Here is a 13,594-nt window from a genome sequence, read left to right as displayed (position 1 = left end):
TATAGGTGAGATCATATGGTATTTGTCTTTTGCCCCCTGGCTTATTTCGCTTAAATTTCTGAAGCATATCCTTGCCTTCAATAATGATCAGTATTAGGGACTGAAATCTAAGAATTAAGAGCACAGATTCTGGAACCACACTGCATGAGTTTGAATCCTAGATCTTCCACTTGCTAGTTTTGTGAATTTGGGCAAGTTATTTAGCCTTTTTGTGACGCATTTTCCTTTCTATAGAATAGGGATACTAGTTAGTTATTTAATTAGGCATACCGTAAAGATTAAATAAGAGCAGTGCTGGCACAAAGTAAAGGCTATATGAGTGTTTGCTACTATTATCAGTTTTCATGGTTATCATTTTTGGCTACCCAAATAAGATTATAAAAATTACTTGAAATTTTGGGTTACATTGAATTTCCTTTATAATATCCAACAGGTTAGGACACTGGTTGCATATAGTAGGCATACCCTAAATCCTTGGAGATTGAGAACCTGTCTGGTTACCCTGGAAATAGAAATTGGTAGATTTTGGTGTGCTTCCAGAATTGTTCTAAAAATATGTGTATTATCCCATTCAATTCTCATAATTACCCCATAAGACAGGTACTATAATTATTGTCATTTTATCAGTGAGGATTCAGAGACATAGGAAAGTTAAGATACTTGCCCAGAATCCACACTATGGGGCAGGATTGGAATGTACTTGTTTAAAAATACAGTGATTTCCAAACTTTAGTAAGTACTGAATGACACAAAGGGATTATTAAAACACAGACAGGGCATCATCCCCGAGTTTCTGATTAAGTGGAGTGGGACAGTGGCCAAGATTTTGCATTACTAACAGGTTTCCAGGTGATGATAAAGTTGCTGGTCTGGGGATACACCTTTGAGAATCACTGCACTGTGTTATGCTCTTTCCTCTATGTTACTCAGCTTAAATAGCACTTGGAAACATGTTTCTAAAGTAAAAGTTGACAAATTCTGTTCCAAAACATGCGGTTACATAACAGGTTTTCCTTAAAAAAAAACAAAACACAACAGTGTAACATTAGAAATTTATGTGAAAACCAAGCTTTAAAGAAAAAGAAAGACTTTCTGACAAAGGCAGTAACTCTACTGTGATACACAGGTTATCACAAACAGCAAATTACACAGGCATTTGACTTGGTGTAAAAATGCTATTTTTTAAACCAAAGACCAATTAACAAATACAGAAAACCAATATAGGGGTTGGCAAAAGTAGGTTTATAGCTGTGAATACACAAAATATTTTATCCTTGCATTATTGTTTATTAATTATTGTATTATATACTTGGACTCCAACTGTAAATGTACTTTTGCCAACCATTGTAAATCTGGAGAGGTATAGAGGTTTACACTGAACTCAGATGAGGGAGGGAACAGAGGTCATTCCCCAGACTCTCTTTTCTTGTTATGCAGGTTCATTAAGTCAGACATGGAAATTTTAACATAATCAGATCATTGACTCCTCAGTAAAATATCTTATATTCCTTCTGAACTCATCGGAACCAGGATCTTCCTGGCTATGGGCACACATCACAGGGAAACCACGTCAGCTGCTTCTGCCCTCAAATGAGATATCCTTACAACACTTTTTTAAATCTTTCATTCCTTCTTCTCCACATTTTATTCAAAAAAGTTATATTTTCACAACCTGATCAAATTGATAAGACTTGCTGACTTGATCCAAACTCAGAGAATCTTGAAGCAGATTTTTCTACCTGAATTTTAGTAAATGTTTACCTTTCCCTACATGTGCCTGGTGCCAACTCATCTTGTAATATTAGGTAACAAGCCCTATTTTTAGCCTTGTTCTGCCCCGAAATATCCATGACCTGGTAAGGTATAGATGTCAAATAGTATAAAATAAATTATGTTAAGCCATTTAACAAATGTGTGCTTCTGGACATTAAAAGAAACAAGAGTTTAGGCCAAAATCATCACCAGAAAATTCCAAAGCGGACATATGGGCAAGTCTTTCAGTATTCTGGGATGCAATTCACCTGGACCTCGGTAAATGATTAATGATCTGCGGATGTGAGAGAAAGCCGAGTAAGAACAAGGGAGAGAACCAGTGGAAAGCAACAGGCAGAAAAATTACAAGAACCTTCACAAGGCTGAACCTACAATTCTCAACAGCTAAAATTGAAAGAATTCATATAAAAGGTATCAGGAAGAATATTCAGAAAGTCAGCACAATTGTAGTGGGGCTAAATTAGCACTAGTCAGATTTCCTTTAGAACTCCTAAAAACAAGCTTTGAAAGTATCTTACTAGTTCCAAGTAATTTAGCTGCTGCACATCAGAAACGAAATACGAGGGGGGGAACCAAAATCCCAGAATTTATTTATAAAAAATTGTGTATTTATTCTTACATGTTTAAACTTCAGTCACCTTCAAAGTATTCTCCATTTGATGCAATACACCTGTCAACACATTTTTTCCTCTGCTCAAATCAGTTTTTGAACTCATCGATTTTGATGCCTTTTAGTCTTTCTGCCATTTTTTTGTTTCACCTCTTCCACATTAGCAAAATGTTTCCCTTTGAGGACTTTTTTCATCCAGGGAAACAAAAAAAAGTCAGTCGGAGTGAGATGAGGCAAGTAGTGAGGGCGGGGACTGGGGGTGCTGGCCATGTTGCCTCAAAAACTGCTGAACACTCAGCACAGTGTAGGCAGGTGTGCTGGCAAATCACTCATCATGAAATAGACAAATGTGTTGAAAGAGTCTTCAAAAAAATTTACTGAAGCCCAGCTCAGTCTCTCACAACAATGTCAGCTGGTGCACTGACACAGATGGGTTCCTAGAACACTCACCTAGCTGGGGAAGCCTGTACTACAAGGGACCTGCCCTGAAAAAGATAATTCTGGCTTTTATTGGATCCTCCCTCTAGATGGCATTTAAAATAAAATAAATAAAAAATTAACAAATCAACAATATAATATTTAAATGTCTGAAATACAATCAAAATTGACCAGTCATGTAAGAAGCAGGAAAATATGACCCAATCAGAAAAAAATCAATAAATATCAAATTAAAAATGAAAAAGATGATGGAACTAGCCAACAAGAATGTTAAAACAGCAGTATAAATATTCTCTATATTTTCAAGATGATTCAGGAAAACATGAGCATGATTAGGAGATAAACTGCAAATGTTAAAAAAAAAGACAAATGAAACTTACAGAGGTGAAAAGCACAATATCTGAAATTTGAGCTGAAAAATAGTCTGGATGAAATTAATTACAGAGTAGATATATAAGGAAAATATCATAAAACTTGAAGACAAAGCAAATGCTATTAATAATGAGATATAGGTAGAAAAAAAGCATAGTAAGTGTTAGAACAGAGCAACAGCATCTTCTGGGATATATCAACTGGCATAATATTGGTGAAATTAGAGTCCTGGTAATACAAGATATGAATGAAGCAGAAAATATTTGAAAAAATAATGACCAAAAATTTCCAGATTTCATGGAAATTATCGATGCATCAGTTTCAAGAGGATTAATTAATTCTAAACAGAGTGAGTCTATATGAAATCACACCAAAGCACATCATTATCAAACTAAGAAAACCAATAATAGAGGTAAAATCTCAAAAGTATTCAGAAACAAAAGAATGAAGACAAGAAAATAGCTGACTTTTGGTCAAAAACATGAAAGCCATAAAGACAGTGGAAAGGTACTGGAAGAGGGGACCAACTGCAAAGGCCAATGAATTCTCTGGGGTCGTAAAAATGTTCAATATCTTGCTTGTTGTGGATTTTACACAGTATTCATATTCATAAACAAAACTGTGAAGTTGATTATATGTGTATTATCTTTTAAAAAGTTGACCATATAAAAGTAAAAGTTGCTAGTCAATTTTGGGGAAATAGCATTAGCATAATATGTGAGATTCAGATTAGAAAAAGAATTTTGAAGAGGAAAATTAATTCGAAAAATTACAAAATACTTTTCTTCATTTACATCTAGTACTGCAATGTTTCAAAGAAAGGAATGAAATCACACATGCTTATAATACATATAACAGACAACAAATTTCTCTTTTAAGAAATTAAAACAAAATCGAGTTGTTGACAAAAAGGAAATAATTTTAAGTAGCAAGCTATGTGATTAGATAACTCATGAGGTGATTCCCAACAAATGTTTTCTATAAATAAGACTCAAGCTAACATCATATTAAAACTGTCACACAATCATGATATGGATCAGAATTATCATTCAAATCTGCATTAGTTCTTACCCATGCAAAAAATTATTTTAGGTTAAAGAATATTTTCAAACTATTCTTATAAAACTATTTTACCTCGAAACTTTTAAATTATATTTATTAACTTTTCCAAAGCAAATTGTATACACAAAATAATTTTCACCAATTTATGTTCTCTGCAACTGTAATAAAATATGTACAAAGTATGCAACAATGTTTGATTACCTCCAGTTTATTTCTTGAAGAAGTGGATTTCCAGTAAGAGTCAATTCACGGAGAGAATAGCATGCATCAAACCACTTCGCAGCACTCGTAAGATCTATAGAAATAAACAATAAGAATCATTATGAAATACTTCAGATAAAGAAAACTAATCATAGATCAATGAGCATTTTATTTAACTATTTAAAAACCAACAAAAATTATTGGTTCTACAGAACAAAATATGCTTTTAAAAGGATATTGTATTAAGAACACAATTTTATGTCAGAATATATATTTCTACCATTTAGCAGTACTGTAAACTTATGCAAATCATGCAATTGATTTATGACTCAGTTTCATACTTATCTCATTGGGTGAGGATTAAATTAAATAATGTGTGTAAAGGGCTCAAAACAGTTTATTCCAGATTATAAACACAAAATAGGAGAAACTGAAATCTGAAACTTTGCAGGCTAGAAGGGATTGTCAAGAAATATTCAAAGTTGTGAAAAGCAAGGACCTACAACCAAGATTACCCTACCCAGCAAAGCTATCACTTAGTATGGAAGTGTTGCTATAGGTAGAAGTTAGAAATGAATGGCTGGAGGGAAAATAAAGCAGGGACCCTGCCATTACAATCTAACAAAGAACTTAAAACTGAAAGGAAAAGAAATCAACAGAGACAAGAGGGAAGTGGGGGCAGGGAAAGGGAAGGGAAGGGGAAAGTCAAGGAACATATAGCAAGGACTCATGGACAAAACCAAAGGGGAAGAGCTGAGGGAGGGAAGGTGGGAGGGGGCAAGGGAAAGAGGTGGGGGGAAGGCAGAGACAAATGTATTTAAAAAGTAAATAAATTAATTAAAAAAAAAAAAAAAGAACTTAAAACATGAGGCTGGAAACAAAAGAAGTCACGTCTCACCAATTAACTCAGTCCCGAGCCTGGTTGGACAAGATTGCCAGGTATTCTGAACATCACAAGCAGGGATAGCGCAGGAGGGGAGTCCTTGAGACTCTGCTGGGAAAGGGGGCCTCTGGAACAATTTCACTAACTAAGAAAAAGAGCCTTTACCTACTGAGAGAGAAAGGCTTTGTAGTTATACTTCATTCCTAAGGTTTAGAAGGGGAAGAGGGAGGAGGATCCTAAAAGCTGACTAAGGTATATAACCCCTGAACCACAACAGTCAGTGTACTGGAGTTAGCCGGGAGACCACTTGTGGCCTCAGCTCAAGTGTAAAGAACAAACTTACTAATAAACTTACTAACTTTATTTCCTCCATACATGGCACAGTCAGACTAGCTGGGTGCCTGCCTGCAGCTCTGTGCTCATATGTGTTTCATATACAAACTCGTTATCTCATTACTACTATATGTGTTACCTGCCACTTGAATACTTCTCTTGTGAACAAGATTAAGAACTGAGGAACAAGCTTGGGGGTTGGGAGTGGGAGCTGACTCGGGTCTCTCAGAAACAGAAGGACAGATGAAGAGCTTCCCAGACCAGAAAAAGCTAAAGGAGTTCATCATCACCAAATCAGTATTATATGGAATGTTAAAGGGTATTGGAGGAGGAGAAGGAGGAGGCGAGAGGAGGGAGAGAGGAGAGAAGAGGAGGAAAAATATAAACAATAAAATATCAATAAATACATCTATCAACAATTGATTCTTAAAAAACAAAATAAACAAGCAAGCAGAACAGAAACAGAATCATAGATACAGAGAATGTTTTAATGGTTGCCAGATGGGAGGGGGATCAAGGGGATGGGTGAAAAAGGTGAAGGGAATTGAGAAGTACAAATTGGTGATTACAGAATAGCCATGGAGATATAAAGTACAGCACAGGAGACAGAGTAACCAAAGAACATATATGCAGGACCCATGGACATGGACAATGGTGTGGGGATTGCCTGAGGGAATGGGGGAGCTGGGTAGAGGGGGCAAAGGGGAAAAACTGGGACAACTATAATAGCATAAACAAGTAATAAAGTAATTTTAAAAAGTAATAAAAAGTCATATGTAGAATTGAAGACATCCTTAAATAGAATTACATGGACCTGTTAAACTTTCAAAGGTAAAAATAGTAGGTTAACCTTAGGTACATTACAGAGTAATTTATATTAGAATTGCTGTCCCACAGAAAACAATCATAAAACTGATCTATACATACAAAGCACTTGTTTTTAAGCCTGACTCTGAGAGAAGGGAAACATACAAGGTGAGCCTATAACCACAGTGGTTTTCTGCCTAAACCAGTTTACAACTTCAGAACAAGAGAGTGGAGGCCAAGCAAAGAGGCTGTTTTGCTGAGTGAGAAGACAAAGAATAGAACTGATGCTGGAATTTATGGTAAAAAAGTACTGAGAATAAGCTTTGCATGTATATGTTGTGGGGAAGGGAGTTGGGAGAAGTCTATGTGAAGATTTACCACAGGTCCTTAGATGAATGCTAGGTGTTACATTGGTGGCACAAGACTGAAAAACCTAGTAGAGATCACCTTCAGTAGCACTAAGAGCTGAACGGTAACACTGAAGTTCATGCAGCCATGAAAGACATTGGAGTTTCAGCCCAGCCAGAATGAGACCTAACTGAGTATCTCAGAGATTCAGCTAAAATATAAAAAAACTCTGCATTAGGAGTGAAGATAATGCCCTGGGGTACAGGCATGTACTCACAGTTGAAAACTGAAATGACTTGTCCTAAGAGAGAATGAAATTAAGACCAACAGAAAAAAAAAATTGTCCATCAATACTTGAACTGCCTGCCAGAATTAAACTTAACACCCTTTAAAAGGAAGACAAAAATATGCAGTCTCAGTAAATAAACTGTAATATGTAAAATGTTCGACATACAGTTAAAAAAAACTAGATATAAAAACAAATAGAAAAATATGACCTATTCTTAAGAGAAGAGGAGTTAATAGGAACATATCCAAAGTACCCAAAGGTCAATCAGTTTTGACAGACACCAAAGTAATTCAATGATGAAAATGCTCTAACAAATGTTGCTGGGACAACTAAACACCTATATGAAAACCTGAACTCATCACCTATTTCATATCATTTATAAAAATTAATCTGAGATAGGACATAAACCCAAAGAGAAAAACTAAAATACAAAACTTCTATAACAAAGCTATAGAGCATGAAAAATAATCTCAATCTGGAGGTAGGGAAATAATACAAAGGACACAGAGAAAAATATTTAAAATGATAAATTTCATCACAATTTAAACCTTCTGCTTATTTACAGATAACATTAATTAAATCAGTATGTTAAGATGGCTGGGAAAAAATATTTACAAAACATATATCTAACAAAAAACTTCACTCAGAATATATCAAAATTTACACAAACCAATAAAAGCAATAACCAAATTTTTTAAAAATTATGACATTTGAATAGACATAAAAATATAGAGAAATTATCAATAAATGCATGCAAAGAAGCACTATCATTCTTCATCAGGAAAATGCAAACTAAAGTGATAATAAAATAACAATGAAATACAAAATACCCTGTAGAGACAAGAAATTGGAACGCTCATACATTGATTGCACGTGGAGCTGTAAAATGCTACACTACTTTGAAAAACAGTTTTTTCAGTTTCTTCTCAAGCTAAACATTTACTTACTCTACTATCCAGCAATTACAGTCTTACACATTTACCCAAGAGAACTGAAGGCATATATCCACAAAAAAATTTGTACAAGAAGTTCCATAGCTCCAAACCACAAGCAATTAAAACAGCAGTCAACAGGAAAATGTACATATTGTGATATATTTTATATTCATACAATGGACTATACCAGCAAAAAAAAACCCCAAAAACTAATGATATAAACAACATAGCAAGATATATGAATGTTCAGCAAAGGAAACTAGAGACAAATGAGAATGTACTGTTTGACCCCATTCATATAAAGATGTATAACAATAAAAATTAACCTATGTTGACAAATTAGAACTGTAGTTGTCTTTAAGAGAGGATTTACGGGAATGGACAAACTTTGGGGGAATTAGTTATCCAAATCAATTAATCATTTTATCATTCTTTAATACACTTTTAATGAGTGTCTACTCTATACCTCTTAGAAGTCAACAAGTTAGACAAGTTTGTTTACTCATCTTCACTAGGCTGCTTACTTCATAGTTAAAAGATACATGAATTTTAAGTAATTATACAAGTGTGACATTTGCCCAGGTGTATCAAAGAAATGGAAGTAATATGATTTTAAAAGTGAAAAAATGTTATTGAATTATTTCGCCATGCCTTTGAATGAGCTCAGAACACACAGCTTCAATATGCCAGAATGGAACTCTAAAAACTGCATATGCAAAGGTACTCTGATCTTCCTTATTTTTCTTTAAAGCAGGAGATGAAATTCCTATGTGAAAGATGCCCTCCCTACACGAGGAGGAAAGAGATATTCTTAACACAAGGACAGACATAGAGGCTAACAGAATGTGTACAAACAAATTGTTAAACTAACCCTTATTTTTTAGTCACTTTTCCATTTAATTAAACTTCTTAACACAAGCACTTTTGCTTTGTCACATTTTCACAATTTCTTTTTCTTGTCCAATTTATTACGTTAGTGTTCAATTCTAATTGCTTCTTGGCATCTTTATTTTTCTTGTGAGAACTCACATACACATGTGAAAAAAAATTAAAACGTGTATTCTTTTTTTTGTTTGTTTGTCTTGTGTCAGTTTCTTAATTCCTCACTAAGAACTTATGAAGGTAGAAGATAAATTTTTCCTCCTCTATACTTTATTAAGTGTCCATATATATACATATATATATATGAGGTCTGTCTGGAAAAAGTCCAACCATTGTTAATGTAATGAGAACAGTTTGTGTGACATTGATGTAACCTGGAAGCCAAGGAGAGTGGACTGGAATGTGCATGCATAAACAATGACAGCTTCACCGCACTAGTCAAGTGGAGGCAGTAGGTTTCATTGAGTGAGTATGTGTACTGTGTGGCCGTCGCATTCAAAATGACTGAACAAGTAGAGCAATGAATCTGCATCAAATTTTGCATTATGCTTGAACATCCTTCTGTGCAAATTATTCAGATGATTTAAAGGTCACAGCTATGCACAACTAATGACTGTCAGCTTCATCATGACAACACACCCACTATGCATCACGTCTCAGGCAGTTTTTTGATAAAATATCAAATCACCCAGGTGACTCAGCCCCACTACAGCCCACATTTGGCACCCTGCCACTTCTGGCTTTTCCCAAAACAAAATCACCTTTGAAAGGGAAGAGATTTCAGACTGTTGATGAGATTCAAGAAAATGCTTCAGGGCAGCTGATGGTGATTGGGAGAACTGTGTGAAGTCTCAAGGTGCCTACTTTGAAGGGAACTGAGGCATCATTGTCCTATTCACCATGTTTCTTGTATCTTGTATCTTCTTCAATAAATGTTTCTATTTTTCATAGTATATGGCTGGTACTTTCTGGACAGACCTTATATTATATATACATTTATAAATATATACTATGATTTGTAAATACCATTAAAACATCTATATAAAACAAATCCTCAATATATTTGAAACGGAAACTCAAAAATTTATTTTTTTTTACATTTTATATTATTCTAAACTTACCAGAAAGACAATTGTTGCTGACATCCAACTTTTTCAGAGAAACAAAATGATAAAGTGGTGTGAATTTTGTCAAGCTAAAAACAAAAAATAGAACTCATGAAAATTTTAAATTGGAATGTCCTTAACATTATTGAATTAACTATATAATTATACATTATATAACACAATTATATAATGATATGTAATTATTTATAACTACATATACAATTGTATTTGTACACTAAAATACAATCATAACATTTATTAACAGTACTTATTAAAATGCAACATTTATACAATTATTAGTATTTATTCTGTAATGGAAAATTTACATTAATTTCTAAAGAGAAATATTATTTAATTGCCAATTTCAATCACAAATATGTACTTTAATGTATATGTGGTATTTAAACAAAAATAAGTGCATATATTGTTATTATTGTTTTGTTTTGTCTTTTTATAAGGCCAATTTTACAAAGAATTTATATTATTTATATTTCTTTTTCTGGATCAAACACATAAAAACCATTACAATGTAAAAATTATAAAAATCTTTATTTTAACTTTTTGACCGATAACTGATTAAAGTCACTAGTTTTGTTTTTAACTTTAAAAATGTTTTGTTTACTAGACTGAAAGTAACAGCATTCTAAGTATCTAAAGTTATACTAGGTTATTTATAAATTAGAAATATGCATCAAAGTATGACAATAATAGAAAATGTTTTATGAGGAGAATACACTTAAGAAATCCATAAATATTTAAAATCAATACTCATTAAATTATATATACAAAATTCTGATAATAATCTTTTCTACTACTTTCAAATGTTTCTATTATTTTCCCAGATAAAATCATCATTAAGAGCCTATATTTAAGCAAGAAACATAAATGATACTCAAAATATTCACATCATTGGGAAAAAAAAAAGCCATGAAGGAAAAATTAACTTTGGTTTAATTTGCATTTTTAAGGCAAATCTAAAATTACTCCAAACATAATATCACATTACTCTAGATATTTGGAAATAAACGTTAAGCCAAATCATCAAATCTTTAAACAACACAAGAATTCTTTCACATGAAATATAGTCTCATCACAAATACAACTGTGTTCTAACTAATTCTCCGTATAAATGTTGGGATTCTATAATTATTCAAAATATGCCTCAATTGAAGAAGTACTTTTGGTACAAAAAATAATATGCATTAATTTCCAGGTTTTTGCTTTTGTAAAAAATACTTTCTCTCCAGTTGGCCTGGCAGATTTCTACATCTTTGTTTCTAATAGCTCCCAGAGATCGAGAAAAAAAAAAAAATACTATTGTTCTATGTTTAGAAGCTTATGCAATAATACTGTGACTGGAGGCCTCATGGATCTGACACAAAACTTTCCCTTGTATTTACCTTGATTTCTCTCTTGTACTATCCTGTTGTATATTAGCAGAAAGACAGAAGATACTACTGATGAAAAACAGACTAAATATTAGGCTGGAAGAAAATCTTTCTGAATGCAGCCAATATTAAATACATAAAGTATTACTATTTATACTAAACCTATACAACACTACTTTTTAAAAACAATTTCCAGGGGGAAAAGATGATAAAAGGTGATAAAATAAAAAGTGAAAAAATATTGGCCATTAGATTTATACATATATTTCATTATTTATACACACAGTCTTTAATAGTAAAATTTACTGAAATGTCCCATGTACACAGAAAAACAAGGAGAAATAAAAAAGATAGTTAAAACTTTGTTAATGTATACATAGTGAATTTAAGCCCTAATATCCTATTCAGGCATGTTCTACAAATAAGAAATTAAAATTATTCAGGTAAAAATATAATTTTAACAAATATTTATTAACAAGAAAATTATTGTTTTCTACCTTTAATATTTTTCTAATATCCTTTGCTCTTCTACTAAAAGGATTTGGAAAGATTGATAATGAGTCTCCTTTTTCAGAGTATATCATATTTTCAACCAAGAAGTTATATAATAACATATAGGAAAAATATATGTTATATGAAGGCATCAAGTAAAAGTAACCAATAAAATTTTAGAATTAAAAACAAAAATCTCCATTTTCAAATATGTATTCAAGCAAAGAAATATTTGTTTTGACCAAATATTTTTATATTATTGAAATTTTATCTTAAAAGATACCCATGTTTTTAGAATTTTTCTTTTTTGGAGGGGAGGGTAATTTTAATTAACAAACTGGCTATTTATTCACCTTTATGATTATTCATTAGGTTGGTAGAAATCTAATACTAGAATCTTTAAATTAAAAAAAAAAAACTTCCAGAACTTTTCTTTTTACTGACATTCTGTGTATATTTTTCCTAAGAAAATTCAAACCAGAAAGACAAAGGACATTAGTGAAAACCTAATACCATTTGACCTTGTCACATTAGCCCTGGGCATAAAAAAGATATAAATTTCAAAGACGACAAAAAGCAAAAGATTTGTACAATGAACAGTCAATGGGTAATAGTTTTCATTTTCTGCTCCTACTTAGAGTCTCACTGTAAGTAGAAAAGCTTGTGAAGCCAGAGTCTTCCAGTTAGAACTCTACTGAGTCAAACTTAAAACATTCACATGTCTTAATGAAAATTTAAAACAGAAGTCAGGATGAAACAAGTATTTCACACAATATTTACTAAGTATCATTCTTTATATGCATTTCATTTGTTGGAAGAAGAGCATATGGACACAATTTCTTCCTTGCAATGAAAATACTTATCAAAAATTAAAAGAAAGATGTATACAATTTTAAAGACACACCAGACACAAATCCAGATATCTTGTTTATAAAATTCTCTTCATGTTTGCAAAATGTATTCACATACATTTTCCCCTTTGGATCAACATTAAAATGCCATAAAATAGGTAAGGTAGGTATTATTATCCTTTTTCACATATGAAAAAAGTGAGGTTTCGGTAGTGAGAAAAGAGTTGTTCAATGTGAACTGACAAGTAAATTTTATATTCATAATTCAAATCTAAATCTGCTGATCCTGAGTTTTACCAAACCTTATACAGTTCTGAAAAAGTCAATGTGAAGCTTAAGGTAAGATGGATAATTTTCACAGTTTATGGTATTATCTTACTGTACTTTAGAAAAATCCTTAGACTGAAAATTACTTTACTATGATTTTAGAAAATAATTTTCCATTCATATCAATCACATTTCCCTGGTTCCCTAGGCCTTCTCCCTTCACCCTTCAGAAATGGTAGACAGTTGTATGAGGGACCCATAAAAACTAAATTCAAATATAAGTAAAAGCATTTTTAAAAAGTTCAAAATAGCATATGTTAATTACATAGTAATTTCATCTCTTTTTAAATATAGTAAGTTCAAAAATTAAACTCTTTATTCAAAGAGTTTTTTGAGGAAACAGATATGTATCACTCAGTTCTGTATCCTCCAAAACAGGAAGCATCACCTCAATATCCAAATGTAGAAGGCTAAACAAATGAAATTATAAATGAATATTTGGTTTAAGTTTCCCAATTATTGTTATCATCTCTAAAAGATATTTTAATAATTTAGTA

The 13,594-nt window shown here is 32.4% G+C and overlaps 1 protein-coding gene across 1 annotated transcript in view; it reads right to left on the bottom strand.

Annotated features, from left to right (window-relative positions):
• LRRIQ1 (leucine rich repeats and IQ motif containing 1) overlaps positions 1-13,594 on the bottom strand; it is a 208,549-nt gene that overhangs the window by 136,936 nt on the left and 58,019 nt on the right. Inside the window, 2 exon segments of the mRNA XM_054579834.1 lie at positions 4,457-4,550; positions 10,055-10,128. Coding sequence (XP_054435809.1) covers positions 4,457-4,550; positions 10,055-10,128 — 168 coding nt within the window.

The sequence above is a fragment of the Pteronotus mesoamericanus genome, unplaced genomic scaffold, assembly GCF_021234165.1.
Source record: "Pteronotus mesoamericanus isolate MK-2021 breed Mesoamerican mustached bat unplaced genomic scaffold, CSHL_Meso_final contig_56, whole genome shotgun sequence".
Taxonomy (NCBI): domain Eukaryota; kingdom Metazoa; phylum Chordata; class Mammalia; order Chiroptera; family Mormoopidae; genus Pteronotus; species Pteronotus mesoamericanus.
The sequence above is the reverse complement of the archived record's forward strand: the minus strand, read 5'-3'. Positions and strand labels throughout refer to the sequence as shown.